This window comes from Falco rusticolus, chromosome 9, assembly GCF_015220075.1.
Source record: "Falco rusticolus isolate bFalRus1 chromosome 9, bFalRus1.pri, whole genome shotgun sequence".
In the NCBI taxonomy this organism is placed as follows: Eukaryota; Metazoa; Chordata; class Aves; order Falconiformes; family Falconidae; genus Falco; species Falco rusticolus.
Genome location: NC_051195.1, coordinates 42,745,915 through 42,765,514, shown reverse-complemented (window position 1 = coordinate 42,765,514; position 19,600 = coordinate 42,745,915). Strand labels below are relative to the sequence as shown.

Sequence of the window (19,600 nt, the reverse complement as noted above, 5' to 3'; positions counted from 1 at the left end):
AGCGCTGGGGTGGGCTGAAACTCCTCCTGCGCAGGGAATGGTGTTTTAGCCTATAAAGAACATGCAGGAGACATTGGGCTTTACAGTAGGATGCAGAAGGAAAAGCATTTGAGGGCCGGGAAGGAGGACACAGGGACGTCCAGCTGCATCTCAAGGCAGGAGAAGGGATACAGACACAGGGAGCACAGGGGAGGACAGGAAGGGGGTACCACAGCCCCCCATGCTGTGATCTGGCCAAGCAGGGCACAGCAGGGGAACCCTGCTGCTGAGGAGGCAGGAGGGCTCGAGTGACAGGGGCTCCTGGGATGCGATGTCGCTGGGGCCAGGGAGGAAAGTAACAGCATGGGAAAGCAGCCTGAACAGAGCCTGGGGACTCGGATTAAATATTCCTCCTAAGAAACAAAGATTTTTGCCCCGTGTTACTTTAGCTACAGAACTCCATGTGGTCTTGAAAGGGGAAAAAAAAAAAAACCCTCAATAAAACACACATTTATCCTCTGCTAGTAACTCAAAATTTGGCTCAGGTTCACTCAAAAAGTTAATGAATCTTCTAAAAAAAAAAAAAAAAAAAAAAAAAAAAAAACTGGGCAAAGTTTCAAGTCTACGCTGCAGTCCTGACCCAGGGAAGAAACGCACAGGGCTTCTCCTCTCCAGGGACACGAGTGCAGCCCAGACCCCAACCTGAACCCAACATCCCTGTCTGGAATCTCTGCTCTCATTGCAAGTAGTATCAGAGTTGATACAGAAAATGGAATTATGGTTCATTCTGTGCAGGAGGAACTTCTTGCTTTTGCAGAAGGGCAGGAGAGGGTCAGGGCATGAGTCAATCCTCAATGAGTCAATCCTCACAACAAAGCCACAGATGCTCCCATGCCATCGGCTTCAGTAAGATGCGGCAAAACCAATCTTAACCACTTAATCAGCACTGGAGTGCAGGAACATTTCTGCTGTGATATGCACAGTGATACCTCCAGCTCCAGCCCACCGGCATTGCTGCTCCTATGCTCTGAGGTGCCGCAAATGAAGGCTACGGGCAGGAATTTCTCAAAGAAACTTTCTCTCTCTGATGCAATCCATTACAATCATCACATTTTTTTATAAAGAACAGCTTCAGCAAGGTCTGAGGACCAAGACTGAATCTCTCCCCACTAAAGCTCACCTGCTTTTCAAGCAATCGCAGGAGTCACCAGGCTCCAGAGCCAGTATTGCCCTGCAGCCACGGGCCACTGCTTTGTGGCTCCGGTTTGCCAACAACAGCCAAGCAATCCCACACTCAGACCAGGGATTGAGCTTTCCGCACCCCAGACCTGCATTCTGCTGTCCTCATTCTTTGCTCTGTCTCTCCATTATTTTTTCAGGTTCATCTTCTAAGTGCACCAGTTTTACGTTCTTGCCCTGGGCCCCAATACTCCATCACACTGACATTTTTAGCAGGACATAAAAACATTCCCTAGCCAACCCAGTAAGCTGAAGTCCCCAATTTGTTTCCCTTCTGCCATCCTGCATCTTATCTTGCCTAACTGCCTTAATGCTAAGCCCTTCTCTGTGCTCACAGGCACCCACTGCCCAACCTATAGCCCCACTAGCAAGGGCTGAGACACTCAAAAAAACAGGTTTAAGTTGTAAAAGCCAACAGCTGCTTGTTCAAATGGAAGAAATAAAGGCTTTCTGCAGCCTCTGCTCCTCCTGCCAAAACAAAGGACAGAACCCATGGAGATGACACACTGGTTCCAGGAGATGAATAAATCCACCTTTTGCAGAGGGTTGCTGCGATGGAACCCCCATTCCTATAAAAGATTTTCCTTGGGCAAATAGGTGACACAGGATCTACAAACCTAGCTTTGTTGTTTTTTTTTCTTTTATTGATGGGATCGTTTATCCCAATGGAGGAGTTAAGGGACAATATATTTAGTCCCATTTTACAGATGGGGCTCCAAAGCACAGAGGAATGATGGAACAGATCCAAATACATAGACAACTGCTTCAATAAGGCACTCAAGCACTTAAAAGGCAACAGAGCACATACATGATCTGTTAACAAAAGGTCACGCAACACCCGGGATGGGGATATTCAAAGCAATATGGAACATATTTATTTTTTTTTTAAAACTTTTAAGTCAGGTTTATCCTTTGCAAAAGAAGGATCATGCCTCAGCCCGTATTCACTCAATAGGTAAAACCCAGTTTCAGAAAGAAATGACCAAGTCCATGCCCAAAATCTTGCCTGTGCACATGTCCAAAGGCAAGAGCAAGGAGAAATACTCCGCTAACACCTCACCAGTAGCCAGCAGATGCAGGAGGAATCACAAGCTTCCTTGTCACCCTCCCAACAGCTTCTTCCCTACAGTCTGTTTTATTTAGTTTCATTTTCTTAAAAGAACAACTTTTTTTTTCTTTTTTTCCTGGCCCATTCAAACACATTTCTCCCTCTCTGGAGGCCCAACCAAGAAGGGACACAGACATTTGCAAACCAGGCTCATCACATTGCCCCTTAACACCACCCTCCCACCACGACCTGGCTGCTGTCCCATCCCAGAGAGTCTTCTGTGCCCTCTGATGCCATTGGCAGCTTTAACTCACCATGACTGAGATGTGAAGAATATGCATCTGCTCCTCCACTATCTCCGAAGGCTCCTGGAGTGTGGGGGGGGTGGCTCGGGAGAGCTGCTCGGCACTGCTCATGGAGACGTGGAAGTACAGGGTACCATTCTCCAGCCACTGCTGCTTCCAGTGCACCAGGGAAATGTCAGCCACTGTCCCCGACATCTCTGCAGGGACAAAGCACACAACTTGAGGATCAGTTTTCTCCACGATGCTAAAAGGCAGTATTCTTAGCAGTCCAGGAAATCAGGACTTTGGAGCCCTAGCACTAGTACTGCTTCTGATCTACAGGATGAGCTTGAGCACTGGTTTTTTTGGCCTCTGTCTGCTGTTTCCCCCACATATGAACAGTAATAGTTATCTTCCTTAATAAAAACCAAGGGGCTACAAACTGCCTTGGGATTTCTAAACTAGAAAGGCAACAACTGTAAAAATAATATGTTGCACAAGGTTCCTTTAACCTCCTATAGCTCTCCCAGCAAACAGGCTAGAAGAAGCTCCTAGAGATCTGTAGCCAAGCCCAAGGGAGGTTTGCTGCTCGGCACAGGGTGGAGGAAGGACGCTTGGTGCCCAGCAAGCCAAAACACAGGCATTTGTACGTATTCTGCTGGTGTTTACAATGGAAAACTTCATCCAGGTTGCGAGGTAGCACTACAGCTGTGTTTAACAGGGACATCCCCAGCACACACTAATGAGCACTGGCAAGAAGAAATGACCACCGGGCTTGACAAATTCCTCTTGACCTTGGGGTCACATGCCTGTCAGTGGTCTTCTGCAGCCTTCTGTTAGTGTTACATCCCACCCAGTCCTGATTTATAGCATAAGCACCCTGGGAGCCCCGATTACAGCATCCCAGCACAAATATCCACTGTGGCAGCTTCCCCTGACTTAAGGCACCACATCGGACTAATTAGGAGCTTAGACACCCCAGGCACTCTGTAAGCGAAAGCCAGCCGAGATCCACAGCCCCAGCACAGCCAGAGCCAGCAGCTCCAAGCCTCAGCTGCAGCTCGTGCCTTGGCCAGGCAGCAGCAGACACAGGCAGCAGTGCTGACAGCTCCACAGCTGCCCATCAAGTCTTAAACGGATCTCTGCAAAGAATGGATTTGGCAGTTTGGCAGCCGAATCAAAACCGAAAAAAAAAAAAATACTAGCATAAAATGAGCCAAAATATTTCTCCTTCCACCACCTCTTTTTTTTGTGTTTGTTTTTCCATCTGAAATATAAGCAATGGGAAGAAAGTCAGGTCCTCTTAGTCACTGGGCCCACAGCTTCGGCAAACACTTGCTTTGTGAGAGACCCAAATTCAGTTCCCTCCTATCTGGGAAGAGCGAGCGGCTATAACAGAGCATGACCTGCTGTTTGCACAGTGTCTGCTCCAGAAAGGCCAACAGCACAAGTTTGGGTTTCCCTGGCACCATGGTGGGAACAGAGACAAGGTCCTCCTTCGCAGCCTGGCCACAGAGGGTCAGTGGGGAGGACAGGGCTTGCTCCCCTGCGGGCAAAGCAGCCAGGCAACAGCAAGGGCATTGTGCATTTATTTTCCTGAACCCAGCTGAGCAAAAGCACATCCAGTTCCAGCTTCCAGTGGAGACGAAGCCCAGCTGAGGCTGTCCTGAGGAGTCACCCACAGCTTTCAGAATAAGATGCTTCAAGACACTTGGGTGCTGGCTCACGAGCAGCCATGCAAACTACAAGACCAGGCACTTCCACAGACCCACATCTCAACCCAGCAAAAAAACATGCCAATCCTTAAGGAACAATTTTTCTTACTCCCCAAATCAATACATTTCCCAGCAGCAAGCTCCTGGCTTTCCACCATGAATTAAAATGGAGCCAAGCACCCCCTGCTCACAGAGAAGTCCCCATCACACCCCTGGTCCTGCAGGATCTCCCCTCACTGCACAGCCCTGCTGACAGCAGGGACAAGGTTACACCAGCCAGCTCCCTGATTCAGCACCTCACTAATTACACTACTGACACACCTGAGCCAGCTGCCCTGTCACCTGAAGCTAATTGGAGGGCTGTGCTCATTATCTCTGCCCTCCCAAGCACAGTGCCAGTCATTATCCATATCTCTATGCACATCTGAGCAGTCAAAGAAGAAAAACTAAACAGCTCCTGACCATGAGTGGAATCCATGAAGAGCCCATGCTTGCACTTCGGAGGGAACACGTGAACTCCCTGTCACATCCCTGTCATTGCAATAAGGTTGCTCCTGATAATCCCTTCCCTCCTTTAATAGAAATAGCCATTTGCTGGAGCAAATCAGTAGCAAGAGGTGTTGCTTGCACTCCTTGCCCTGTAAATCAAGCCATCCCCATGGCTCATGCTGCAGGACAGCAGCCTGTGCAAGACCTGGGAATCTAATGAAATTAGCCTCTTTGGAGATGAGAGACACAAGACTAAAGCAGGCAGCTTAAAGTGGTAAAAGAAAGGACAAAATGAGAGGAATATCAGGGCTGTTTAATTGCAGTCATCTTCCTAGCAATACTTCAAGGGTCTGTACTGAAAAGCATCTCCTTGTCTAATTAAAATTGCAGCAAATGCTACTTTTAGGAGTAAAAGCACTAACTCAGCTTTGGGATAGATATCACAAGCTCTTCCGAAGAGGCAAACAGGCCATGGGAGACACAAGCATCGAGACACAGGCCTCTGGCTACGCAAAGCCATCTTAATTCTGTTCAGAGGGACCATCACCCGTAGGAGAGGATGATTTACAGTATCACACACACATCCCTGCAGCAACCCTTTCCAAAAGGGCTCAGGAAAGGGAGGTTATATCACCTAGACCACAGCACAGACTCGATGTGGGTGCTGCCAGGACCCCGCTGCTATGGTTCCCAAAGGCTACCTCACATTACAGAAGCAGGAAAAAAACCTTCAGAGTCAAACTTTCTCCAATTTTTTTCCCTTGCGCACACATTTTTGCATGGGATGTTTAAAAGGATCACGGAGAACACTTCTGAGGAGTTCTGAGATATAGGCAATTTTTTGGATTTTAGCCTAGACTGAAGATAAGCCTGTTTCATTTTCAAAAGGTCTCTTCCAAAAGTAGAAACTTCAATTTAACATTCATTTCACAATTTTAAGCAAACGCAGCAGCAAGGCAATTTCTGACGAAAGTTGACTTGCCAAGCCTGGATATCATTTACTACACATTTATAAATACCTGTATCCTTTTCATCCCTGAAGCCCATGTTGCAGGATACCTGACCACTACTACTCCCAGCACTGCTGGGACATCATGAGCCTCCAATCAGATTTGCTGCTCACAAAACAAGAAAAACAAACATAAAAATCCTGCCCTTTTCAAGCCCTGTTAGCTGCTGAACCGTTCGATATCCAAACACGGGGAAGTTTCTTGGCCTCGTGCACTTGACATGAATATTACACTGCCTGCGTTGCACTAGACACGCATTGTCACTCCACTATCTACACAGCAGTTACAGCAGCAATAGCCCGTCCATCAGAAAGGATGCAATAGTCTGCAGCAAGATTGCCTGTTATCAGAGCTTTCAAATACTTTTGGAACAAATCAAGGGCATTTCTGCACCAAAACAGAACGAGATACAGTTATTAAATGGGCAGCAATGGAAGAGCATTTGTAGCCTATAGCTATTTAAAATCTTGGCATCTAGCAGATGGGGAATTCTCCACTGGGGCTTAAACACAGATTCATGGGTAAAACACTGAGTAAACCAGCCAAACAGACCACAAAACGTCTGCCACGCCATCTTCCTACCTGCTCACTGCACCCAACAGAGAACAGCAGAGAAGGGATGATGAGGGTCCTCTACACTTGCAGCAGCCAGCCAGGCCCCTTCTCCCCCCAACCAAGAGTTTAGCACTTCTCTGTCCCAGAGCAGAGGACCTGAGGAGCCTGTTCCCCCTGCAACAGGAGCAGAAATGTCTCCCCTGCAGCCTCACCTGGCTGTGGCCCCCAGCTCTTCACACCTGCTCTTCATCTCCCATCACGCAGCTCAGCTGAGCCCAATGACAGCACCTGCTGATGGTCTGCATTGAAGAAAGGGCATACAGAGCACTTTAGCCTTTTCTGCCCTTCCTCAAGCTCTGAGTCTCATAAAACTACAATTTCCACATTTTCCTTGGAAATCAAACACACAATCCAAACAAAATGTTTCCGGGGGGTCAGATCCTGACCTGGGCTCATGCCCATCTGAAGGTCATCTGCCCAGGAGAAGGGTGGGGGCAGGGGACATCAGCAAACACAGCAAGATCCCTTCAGACTGATTATCTAATTCCATTTTTCCCTTCCCTGTTGCTACAATCCTTACATATAAACATTTCATTGAAGTCTTCAACTCGTATTACAATCAAACTTAAAAGCAAAAGGGCCTAAATGCATTTGGTTGGGAACCAAGACGATTCCCATAAAAGCAGATTATGCTGACATGATGAATATAAAATGAAACAGCAGATATTAAAGTTGGAGGATTGTTACTCTATGCCTTCGGGCTCCTGGCCACCCTACCCACCTCCTCCTTCCTCTCCGTTCCCTCCTGCTACGTTTTACTGACAGCAGAGAGCTGGCAGAGATAGCCTTTTCACCTCTGCCTTCTCCAAGGCAGGCTGCCAGGCTCAAAATATTCACTTGGCTCCCCCCTGCCCCCCCCCCCCCGACCTTATGCAATGCTTCAACATTCATCAGTTATGCGGGAGGTTGCAGCCCTGCCTTATCTGTCATGGCGTTTTACAAAGCCTGTTTTATATTTAATTGGCTTGTTCTTGCTAATCTACCATGATTATTGTATTTTTATTTAATTCTTGAAGGTCATTATTAAAATAAGCCATTTTGCTTGTGGCAGTTCATCCCTGCACAGTTCCACACCCCTGGATAACCAAACCCTCCTTGCGCTTCCCCTCCTCTCTGCTCCTCAGTGCTGCTCAGACCCTGGGACCTGCTGGACACTTCTACTATAAGAATCAAACCCTTGGCATGACGGGCGAGAAACCTGTGAGTAATTTCCAGTGCACAGATCCAGGCTCCTCCTGCCTTTTTCCTCCCCACCTGCTTCATCCCAGCAGGACCTGCACCCTGCAGCCAGACTTTCATCAGCTCACCTGCACAACCCATCATCTTAATCTGCTGGCAGAGGAAAAGCTGGAGATAGCAGACTCAGAAACACAATCCTGTCCTCCATAAAAAGCCAACACTGGTAACTGCATCGTCCTCTTCTTGCCCATGCGTCACCCCTAAGCCTGCAACCCCATTTCTCCTGCTATTAGTCCAGGGGCTCTTCTGAGTTAATGTTCTCCAGAGGCACCAACCTCTGTGAAGTGTTAGTTTATAGATTCTTCGGTGCTAGCTACCACTTATGCTAATAAACCAAATTTATGCAGAAAGTCATAAACAGAGAGCTCTCCCCAGTGCCCTTGCCAGCACAGGATTGCTCCCTGCGGAATAGATTATCACGCTCTGTGCAGACTAGCTCCAAAATGACTCTAGTAATGGGGCTTCCCCCATGCTCCCCAGGGGACTATTCTGCAGTCAAACAGGCCCTAACAGTTCTAAGGGTTTGGGTCTTTTGGTGGCAACGTGGTGGGGTTTTTTTATCCCAATCATTAGCACAGGTTTTTTTGGTTTTGTTTTTCCCCCCCCCCCCTTCCCCTCTGCTCATTTTTTTAACATTTTCCTTGCCTTCTACATCTACTCCCTGCTCCTCTGGCAGTACTCCCCAGGGCAACACACAAACGCAGCTGCAGATCGTAAAAAGTAACAGAGAAGCTCAGAAGTTTAAGAAGGGGGAAAAAAAGATTACAAGCTCCCTCTGATCATCTTTTTTTCAAAGCCTCTGTCTGTGAGGAGCACAGTGCTGCACCTGCAGGGCACTTCAGGGGTGGCTTCAGCACTGTGCATGTCTGCTGGGACACGGTGCATGTCTGGGGGTGGTGCTGCATGGAGGAGGCGTCAGGGAGCTTCGGTCTTGGGGTGGTCCAGGGGGCACACCACCAACATTGTGGGAAGGCTCGGGCTCTCTCTCTGCATCTCATTTGCTCTGCCAGCAGCATCGTTATCTGATGTTGGATGGGAAAAAAGGGATTTACAGTAAAGTAGGTTTGGCTGGTTTTAGGTTTTGCTCAAACTACCTGGAAGAAGAAGAACAAGAAGCCAGACTTTGGGCATGCTCCTGGGACCCGCCACCTCAAAGACTGCATAAATGTGGTGAGGACTAAAGTGCCACCAATGGGTCCCTGACAATCAGAGCAACACGACTGAAGGTGAGGAAAGATCCCAAGCTCAGCAAGAACCCAAAAGATGAGAAAGCCTCCTCAGTTCTGATGGAGACCCTGCCTCTCCCCATGGCCAGGCTGGAGAGGTACAGGGGCAGAGCATCCCCGCCGTGCTCCCAGGAGAACGGGTGCTCACCAGGGATGGCACAGCCAGCACCACCTCACAGATCATCCACACTGCCAAAGGCAGGTGACAGAGACAGCACTAGCACCACTGCCTGCCCTGTCACTGCTGCGAGCAGACGACATGCCTCCATGCAGCCTCAGGACGTCGACCTTCAGACGCAGCTAGCACACAGCCCTGTCCCACGCTGCTGCTATGGCGTCACAGGTACAGAAAGCTGTGACCAGGTGTGGTTCCTACGTTCATGATGCCCTGGCCAACAACCCTTCCCACAGACATTTTAGAAAATGCTGGGAAGGGCTTTGCACAGACTCTGCCCTGTGCAGGAGTGACTCCCAGGCTGAGCTTGCCAATGCTTTTGGCAACAGTGATGAGCCACAAAGCACCTCAGCAACTCTTCCCTCATGAACACCAGCACCGCTGGTTTCTTGAAGAGCTGGAAGACTACCATGTACATCTCAGCTTGTGAGCTTGAAGGTTTACACCCATTTACTGGTAAAATGCTCCCTGCAGGCTGCAGTCTGGTAGAAACAAGGTTTGTGGGTATGCCTGCACACACAAAGCAGAGGTACCTGGCATCCCTTCAGCTGATGCTCTTCCCAAGCCCATTCACTTTTGCAGAAAAAGGGATTGTCATCCTGCATGTGGCACAAAGCAGGAAACACAGAGCCCATGGTGGCCGAGAGGGATGTAAGGGAATACATGCACTGAGTTGATAAATTCAGCCACCAGCACATGAAATCAGACAGTGAGTCCCAGCTCAGGAATGGCTTTCCTTGCTGCCATCACGTTTCATCATCGAGCTATTGAGCCATGCCACTGTACCGGCTGTCCCAAGGGTGGTCCACAGCATCTGCCCAGATTCAGCAGGCACCAATGCCAGCCCTTACATCTCCCTGCCTGACCCTCCAATGGCTTCAGCAATTCTGGGGCAGCTGTTTGCCATGAGCTGGTGTTACACTTGTGGGACCAGTGATGGTACTGGATTTGATCCAGTGAATGTCAGGAACAGTGAACTCAGCCAGGACATTTGGATTCTTCCCCTCCTCCCACCAACCTTATTCATAAACATGGGATTTGTGGGGTTTTTTAAAGACTATTTTAGATAGATGTAATTATTGTGAAATACAGCAAGAGGTCAGCAGACTGCATCATCACACAGATGGTCCATGAGATGAGACAGGGTGAGCACAGTGGACAGCATCAGCCCCTTGCATGGCTCAGCCCCTGGAAACACTTCGAGACAACCCAAGGATTGAGCTGCTCCAATACAGCTCCCACTCCTGGCTCTGGAGCCCTCTGCACCATTCTCCACATCCCTTCGGCCCTTCTAATCACAGGCTTTAGGGTCCCTGTATGCGTCAGTGAGCAGATATCGATCTGCCCGCACTGCTTACAGATCATAATCTGGCTTCACGCACCCTAAAGAAACTCAGCACACGCTCCACATTCTTACAGCTGCTTTGATTGCAATTCAGTCTCTAGTACATTACCCTTATTTCTAATGCCAGGGCTTCAGTGTGGCGCCTCAGGCACTCTAAAATTATTACAGGGCCCTTTTGACTTTCAATTCCCTTCCATTCAATTCCATTTTTATTTGTCAGCAGAGACTCCCATTGACCAGCGGTGGAAGCCAACAGCACGCAGGCAGACAGCGCTACTGCATGTTAAGCCAGTCCTATAGAAATTACTCACACGCAGCTCAACACGACAGGTCATCTCAGTTTGAATGAGAAATGCTGGGTCTGGAAAAGCAGGTGGCAGAGCACTCCTGGGTGCAGCTTTCTCAGAGAGATGGGACAGGCAGGCTCGGAGCAGCACTGGGGGTGCTCAGCCGCAGTCCCTTGACAGTGTCATCCACTTGGCTGATGCAGCCATAATTTAAAAAAAAAAAATGGCAAGCAACTTTAAATATCAGAGCCCCTCTTGCGCATCCTGCAGAGGTGGCTTGCAAGAGGGATGGGTGTGAACATGGTACCTTGATGCACAGGTTTTGTTTAGCAGCCCTCTCTCCTACCCTAATGCCCACCCCTGAGGCAAGGCACAGGAGTTTGCTTCGGAGGTGCTTTGGGGTTTTACTGAAAAGCTCAAGTTTTGCCACTTCTCTGGAGCCTCCTGGCTCGCCCAAGAGAGACACAGGGTTCACTTGTGAGAGAGCACCTGAAGGTGTGAGGAAGAAGGAAGAGCTGAGTCTTTCCTCTTGTCACAGGAGAAAGAGCTGCTGGTCCATGAAAGCTGCTGCTGTAGAGATGCGTGAGGAAAGCTGCGAAAGTTTTCTGTTCCCCACTTACTCCAGATCCTCAAAACCAACAAGAGATAGACCTGATAAATGGAGGGGAAAAAAGTGTATCTGAAAGGCACAAGCACCAGTTTTTGATGGTCCAACTATTAATCCCTGTTAAGGAATTCAGTGTCTTTGATGAGGAAGCTTTCTGCCGGCAATGGGCACACAACACTGCCGGACCTGGCCCATCGCTGTTTTAAGGATGGATTAAATGTGACAGGTTTTTATGAAGACAGTAGGGATGTCCTGCCTCAGAAAATTCAGCTATGAGCAGTGGATCAGCAGCTCAGCTGCATCAGGGCAGTAGCTCTACTCAGCCCTGAGCCCTGCAGGGACCAGGTCTGCCCTGCTCCACCTGCACCCCCTGCCACACAGGACATCTTTCCATCACTGCCCCAGCCCCACACGTGACTCCAGCATGTCTGAAAACCCCAGCTTGGCTCCTGCAGGACCACAAAAAGCCTTAGAGAGTCTGTTAGAGTCTGTTCCCACCTCACATCCAGGGGAACCACCTTTGGAAGCCTTCACTAGGCACTTGGACAATAAAAAAACCCCACCTATTTAATCCTCAAGCCCAGGCACAGCACAGCTAAGGTGAGATGCTGGTGTTTGGAGTGCCGTCACCCACCACTACAGATCACTGCCTGCATGGTGACATGGGAGCTTTGCTTGGAGCCTGAATGGATCTGAAGTGTCTAATGACACAACCAGAGGCTACCGAGCAAGAGCTGCTGTGTGCGATAACCACTCGCTTGATTTTTCACAGCAGCTGAGACAGCCGTGCGGGTAGGCAGGGCACGGGCATGGCACTGCCATCGCCCGCAGCGGCAGCACGCGGTCCCCGAGTAGGCAGCAAATGCTGGCACATGGAGATGGGGCCGGATGGGTTCTGTCAATGTTTTAACCCAAGTTCCACAGCAAAAGAGAGAAGGTGCTCAGCCAGCCCCAGCTTGCCTGCATCCCCCTCCTGCTTTCTTTTCCTTGACACAGGCATTTGCCAGTGAGGCTGGGGTGTGGATGCTTTTTTCCAGGACAGCCAGCAGTACCTCAAACACAGACACCCTGGCAGCAGAGCAGCCCCAGGAGTCATTATGGCTCTAGATAAGGCTTGTGCAAAGACAAAACATTCAATTTTTTTTTAAAACCACCCCTACAGCCTCTTCCCTGTGCAGGTGGCAGTGGCAACTGCGACTTTTCCTTTAACTCCTGAGTTTCAGCAGGAGTTGAGGGCTGGGAGCGGAACAGGGCAGAGGGCTGCCCAGCACAGCAGGGTGGGCAATGAGGGGCAGCGGAGCACTGTCACACAGGCAAAGGCACAGGCCAGCAGCCGCGACCGTGCTTCTCTTTCCTGCAAGCTGTGGCAGAAGGGCAACGTGACCTATCCAGGTGACTTGAAGAGCATTGCAAAGCCAGGCAGACTTCACAACAAAGCAGAGCGCTATGTTCATTTTACAGCATCTGCCGCTCTGCACAGCGTATGCCAGGGAGTGAGTGAACGGTGCTGGCCTCGAGGGGTGAGCATTGCTCAGAGCTTGATTAAAACTAGCCAAGTGCTTTATAACCTCTATGCATTTTTAAATGTCTCTCTTTGGGAAACATACCTCTTAAAATTATAAGGTAGTTTGATAGCTCAGGGCACTGCTCAAACTGTGAAGCAAAGTAATGTTTTTAGAATGGTTCCTCCACAGACCTCCCCTCCCAATAACCTCTTGAGCACTGGGGGGGTCCCAGCAGAAACTCCCCATGTGCTGTGGTGGGATGGGCAGAGGAGGACAAGAAGGACAGAGGAGATCTTGCTGCTTTCTAGAGAGACATACACTAGGACAGTTCCACCTGCTGAGAGGTGGATGCCCTTTCCCAAGGAGAAAGAGCCAGCAGTGTAAAGGAGAGGAGCCGGCTGGGCATTTTCAGGCAAAAAGCAGGTAGTGGATAACTTGAACTCTTCAGCCCATGTGTCACCTGGAACATCAGGTGGGTGCATCCAAAGCCAAGTAGCCCGCAAGTTCTGGGCATAGCCTTGCCCAGAAAGGTAAAAATATTAGCTACCAGGAATGAACATCTGCTGGAGCCCGTCCACGTGCATGACAGGGCTCCCACACTAAAAAAGTCCCTTCCCTTGCTGTCAAGGCAGACATCCACAGTGGTTATAAAGGATTAAGGATCTCACCTCTTCTCTGGGAGAGGCTTTTGAGTGCTTGCTCCTTGGAAGGCCTCCAGTCCCCCAGAGACAATGTACCACGCAAGTATCCAGCTTCTGCCTTAGCTTACTCACAAACCCCAGATTCAGCTCTTGCTTATAGAAATGAGTTCTTGCAACCTCACAGAAAACTCACTTCTCTCTAAGGATATTACAGCTTAACCCAGGAGCAACCTTGCATGTTTATCTACCCCAGCACCCAGAGGGATGCCATCGGCCCCGGACACACTGACAGGGTCCCATTGCCCAAGCACAACCAGGTTTCTGCAGGAAAGAAGCACAGCAAGGGCTATCTATGCAAGAGCAGCCTGTTGCTCCCCGAGGATGCCATCCCAGGGTGCCAGACTCCCCCTGAGCAGGACAGACCACCCAGGCTGCCTCAGCCCTGGAGCGAAGGGCTGCAGTGGGAGGCTGCAAGCCATCAGACTGCCAAAAGCAAAAGAGTTTACTGAGACAGAGCTGTGAAAATCCTCACGTCTGTCTGGACTGACTCACACTGAAATGAACTGGACTCTAAGCAGCTGATCTAAGAGCACAGAGAAGTTGCTGGAGGGCTCAGAAAGTGGCATCGTAAGATGAGGAGACATTAAATTCCAAAATAATAAAAGTAACCAAATTTATTGAGGCTTCTCAGAGCCTGTGGGCAAAATAATTTTTCCTCATTTAAAAGTGAGTAAGGCAAAAGAGAAGCTAAGCAATTTGTCAGAGATTAGAAGTGATGAAGTGGCAGAGACCGAAGCCTGGAGCAGCCATGTCCTCACAAACATGATCACCACCCAGCCTGGCGCAAGCAGGGTCCTTTCTCACTCGACCAGGTGTCCTAGCCATGCCTTGCAACAAGTGCTTCGCCTGCTGTAATAAGGGAGCAATCCTGGGTTGCTAGAAAGCCCTGCTGCGCTGCTGGGGGTAGCCAGGCCATCATAACACCCCCGTCACCATGTGGGGGGTGCCAGCCCTTTCTGAGGGTCGGGGAAATGCCTGTGATGGTGCCAGGGTGTGACAGCACAGGCAGGTCTCCAGCCACTGTGCTTGCCCAGAAGTTCCTCCAGCTCTGGAGGTAGCTTGAGCCCACTGGTGCCACATCTCTCCAAACAGGCAGAGCAGGGCCAGCTTTGCTGTCACTGCAGCCCTAACCCAGCTTTGCAGAACCTTTGACAACTCACCATCAACACACACCACCCCAAACGGTCCCACTCCTATCCCAGCCAGGTCACCTAGCATTCCCCATCACTGGAAATGCTTCATGAGGCTCTTCCTGTCCCCCATCCTTCTCTCCCATCACTAACAACAAGCCTATCGCCCCATTCCACCCCTTTGTCCTTATTTTCCCCTTCCCATCAAATTCAGATCTCTTGCCATCCTCTACTCCATGAGGAAAGGCTAATCCATGTCCCCAGTAACAGCAGACCTGGTGCTCCCATCATTAGGTCCAAAACCAACATGGTTTCATGGTTGTATCCCCATTTGCTGTCCTAACAGAGTTCTGGGGAAAGCTGTGCAGCAGCTGCCCAAAACCAGGCCACCTAAACAGATAGAGGCATGGAGCATTTCCACCCCTGATCTGCATACACAAAGGTCATGGGAAAGAGGCAGAGGAGGATGAATCCTTGCAGCCTCACTAGAGGGAAAGAAACTGTTTCTGCAAATAATAATTGATTTCTAAATTTATCCCCTAATTAAATAGGTTCCCTGGATGAATCTGCATGCAAGCTGCAAGGTGATGATTTAGTGCCTGGCTTCCTAGAGGAACGCATCAACACATGTTTGCAAATTGTCTCTCTCCCAGATTCAAAGGCAGGGTGATCACCTCTCCACACCAGCACACCCAGAGCAGACGGGCCCCTCCTGCCACCTGGAGCTTTCAGCAAGCCAAGCCAAGCCAAGCTTTCCTCTGCGCCGGATTTATCAGAGCCGTATGCAGGGGAGAAGGACATATCCACTCGTCCCTGTGCTCCAGCCCACCAGGGCCTCACCTGTGGTCCAGCACAGGGGACCCATCATGACCAGAGCATGCAACTCACACCCTGCCTAAGCCGGCAGCCAGCCAGAGGATTTTTTTGCAGGCAGCAGCTGTAAAACTATGGCAAAACTAGAAATGAGCTGCCTAAACTCAGCACGTAGAAACAGCAAGAATGAGAAACATTATCTCCAAAACATGCACTTGCTTCCTACATCAATTCCACGGCTGTTCCTGTCTAGTCGCTTTGACTTTTTCCTACAGACACCATCAGCTAATAAAACCCCAAGAGACGGATCCTGGGATAAAACCAGGCTACAAGCTCTGCAAAAATTAAACACATTTATCACTCTTCTGTGGAGAGCTCCTTTTGGAAACCAGAGCGCCCTGATACTCTCAGACAAGCATCAAAGGACTTTGGACGTGAGAAGTCCACGTTAACTTGGAAAGGCGATGGTGCCGAGCAGCCTCGCTGCATTAAGGCCCATGCTAATTAGCTCCTGCTGCCCGGGACTGTAAGCATGGGGCCTATAGCCTGTCCATACCCAGTGCTAGCTCAAAGCTCTTCCCTCCCATAAAGAGAGGCACTTACCTGCCTTTCCACACCATCTTCTGCCTGTCAGCAGCAGCAACACCTTTCATCTCCTCCCCATCACTCCCTGCCAACTTTCCACCACCCAAGATCATTTGTGCACCAGCCATACAGGTCTGCCTTCCTTCAGGGCTCCAGCCCTTCACAGTGTTGAGGCTTTGGGATCTACAGATATAGATCATCTCTCCTGATGCCCCACACGCTGGGGTTCCTGCTCCTGGCACATGGTGCTTGCAAGGCTGAGCCATAAATGCAGCCTGGAGATCCTTCATGGTGCCCATCTCTACCACACTGGGCAGACACTGAGAATCCCTCCATTCAACCTTTGACTCTGATACACGCCCCAGAGACATTCATGAATTCAGATATTTATGGATCTACCTGGCCCTGGTGGGGCTTCTGGAAGAGGCGCAGCCTGCATGTCCAAATCGCACCACACTGAAAACAAACGAACATAACAGCTGCTCCTGTGGAGATCTAAGGAGGCTCTCCTGAGGCTTTGAACCTTATCCTGGTCTGTGGTGGGAAAAAAAGACCACTTGGAAGTTTCCCCATGAGGGAGAAGGGAAAATAACCTCTCCATCTATCCCTCCCAGAAACAGTGCAATGAAAGGGTGAAAGACAAGCATCGGGCACAGCCCAGCCAAGACCACGGACATTTACTGTCCCAGGGTGACTATAGCACATGTGGACACCTAGCCGGTCACGTGCTCTTCTTTGAAGAAATGCCAAAAGATGGGATTTTCCCTCCTCCTTCCCCCAGAAAACATTCAAAACTGAAGCTTCTCCATGGTATTTTGGATTTCTGAACACTTCTCGATGAAAACTGTCTTGTTAAGTGAGTTCTCAATCAAAACATCACTACTGCAGACGGAGCTGCGGCCCTAACCTACTTCTGCACTCAAAAATGAAAAATCCATTAGGTGGATAAATACTTTAGGAACAGTGTCCCTTCATCTCCCTGCTTTGGTTCTCCGTCTGTAACAAAGCATCCTCCTTTATAAATTGCCTCTGAGAGCCTCAGATCTCTTCTAAAAGAAAACAGTATTATTCACAGGATGGGAAAGAGATGCAAGAAAGCTAATTAGTCCTCGTACAGAGGAGTTTGCAATAGACAGCATTTAAATGAAGCCTGATTTTTGGATCACAGGGCTAAAAATTTCGCGTTGCGTCACTGGCTTTCTCTTCCAGAGGTGCCTTTTTTGCTCACCTTGAGCATTTTTAAAGGCAAAGAAAATTCCTTTAGGTACCAAAGCAAATTCATAATCTAGCTCTCCACCACTTACCAACTTGAGCGTATTAAAACTCCGTTAAAAGCAGAGCAAGATGAGTCCTTGAGGCCCTGTTCCCCAAGGATGTGTGCACATAAAGCAAGGAAAATGTGTGGTTATTAGAGTTTAGCTTTATTGTTTTCATAAAACACACTGAAGATTGTGTTTATGATTCTGGAGAAAATAAACCCCTCTCTCCAATTGTTAAAATAATGAACACAAGATACTCCAGTGACTTCTAAACAATCAAACACTTTGGACTTGCACAGCACCCTCTACTCAGATTTTAGAAAAGTCTGTACAAGAATGAAAATAAGCCTGGATGGGTGGGGGATAAATTCAGCATCTCACCTGATAGCCAAAGGAAGCAGAATAGTTTATACAATTACCACATGAGGCCAAGTTACACGGATGGGAAGGGAGCTGTTCAAAACACCACAAAGTTGCTTAAGAGCCGGTTTGGCTCATTTGCCATAACACGCCAGCTTCTGAATGATCAATTCCCATTTGAAAGCCATACTTGAGCATGAGAATCATTTAAACACACTCAAAACCAAACAAAAAAGGAAAATCTCAGCCAGCACCTTCGCTCTGGCCCTTGCACAGGTCACTCACAGAGCCTTCTCCCACAGAACGTTCACACCTTCAAAGGGCTTTTGCCTGCCCTATGTCCCTACCACTCCGAAGGGCTTCTGCATCTGGCCACAAGAAGACATTTGTGTCCACCACTGCATCCAGTCAAACAGCATTGCCCAAGGAACCACCCAACAGCCTCCATCACTGCTGCTCCTCTACCTCCAGCCTGGAGGAAGGACAAACCAAAGGGGTTTTCCCCCTCCTTTAAATATTACGACGGCTATGTGAGGTTATGAATTATTGAACGGAGCTGTCTCTTCAGTTTAGCACAATGATGATGGAAAGGAAATGTGGACCACAGAGGAGCCACGTCCTCAGCATGGGAGCAGGACAAGCGAGCCAAGGGGCATGACCAAGGGGGATCCTTAACCAACTGCTTAGTGTCTCTGTCCATCCATCATAGCCTGACACCAGCCTGGCACCACTCACACTGTGGGGATCGAATTCATCTTGGAAGAAGCCAAGGGAAATACATCTTCCACAGCAATGGCCTGGGAAGGGCGGGAAGCTCTTCAGACAGGTGAGCCCCTCCATATCCCTGCACCGCTACTTGAAACCCTGGGCTGAACCAGGACCTGAGACCCTCTTGGCCATGTCCGACAGTTAACCTGGACAGGCTGACCTGGCAGAAGCACGTCTTGTTTGGAGCTCCAGCACAAGGGAACAGGCTGGGGGTAGGGATGGAAAAAGCCAACAAGGACAGAGATACTGAGAATGTGGTGGCAGAGTCTAGCCTTCAGATAGTTTTGCAGACAGTTTCTGGAAGGTATTACTGCCAGCTCTAAACCAACCTATTAGTATAAGCCTTTGGGGCTTGTAATAAAAATCAAGATGTTTTTTTCCCAGAGAGAGGTTAGATGGAAGATGTCTGAAAATTAAAGCAGCAGACTAAAAAAAGATTTCAATTCCATCCCTCCCTTTGCGTACATTTACTCGCAAGCTCCTTGGAGACAGAGGTCAGCTCCGGAGCAGTGGTGCCCCAGCTGCATTCATCCGCAGGACCGGCAGAGCATGCAACGGCACTTTCTGCTTCTCAGACCCACCTTGCTGATTAACTGCATCATTCCAAGAATCCAAAATAAACCAATTTCAAAGAAACACCAGATTTGATACACACAGCCAGATCTTCAAGTTGAGGCAGCACTGAGCGTCCAAACTGACAGTCTCTAAGCATCCTGACCCAGCAATACAGCCTAAAACCGATGAGAATGGAATAGTTTCCAGGGCCCCACTGTTCCCTCACCTGCAAATGTCTTCTGTGGGCCTCCTTCTGAAAAAGGACATAACCAAACCCAACATACTACCCCAAAGAGATTTGAGTTTTATGAACTAAAACCTATCTACTCGGGAAAAGCCAAGAATCAAGTTTTCCTGCAAGAAATTTGCCACCGCGGCTGCCTTTGATCATCACATCACATCACACACTGTATTGCTACCTGTACTCAAGGTTCAGACCATCATTAAACACCAGAAATAAAACGCAGTGTCTTCCCAGAGAAGCACGCAGGAGCCCAACTAGGTCCTATCCTGCTCTTTGCCTCCACAAAATGCAACTTAATCCCCCACCTGCGATGACTGTTGGGCTGGTCACTACCTGCCTTGTGAATCCTGCCCACTAGCTCTTTTTTTTTCATTCTGGATGTTAATGGAAAGAAATCTCTGGATCCATTTGAAATGAATTAT

At 49.1% G+C, this 19,600-nt stretch overlaps 1 protein-coding gene across 1 annotated transcript in view; it reads right to left on the bottom strand.

The window, feature by feature from the left end:
• Positions 1 to 19,600, bottom strand: part of ASTN2 (astrotactin 2) — a 353,959-nt gene that overhangs the window by 295,169 nt on the left and 39,190 nt on the right. The window contains exon 2 of the mRNA XM_037399819.1: positions 2,581 to 2,768. Within this exon, the coding sequence (XP_037255716.1) occupies positions 2,581 to 2,768 (188 nt within the window). The remainder of the gene's footprint in view (positions 1 to 2,580; positions 2,769 to 19,600) is intronic.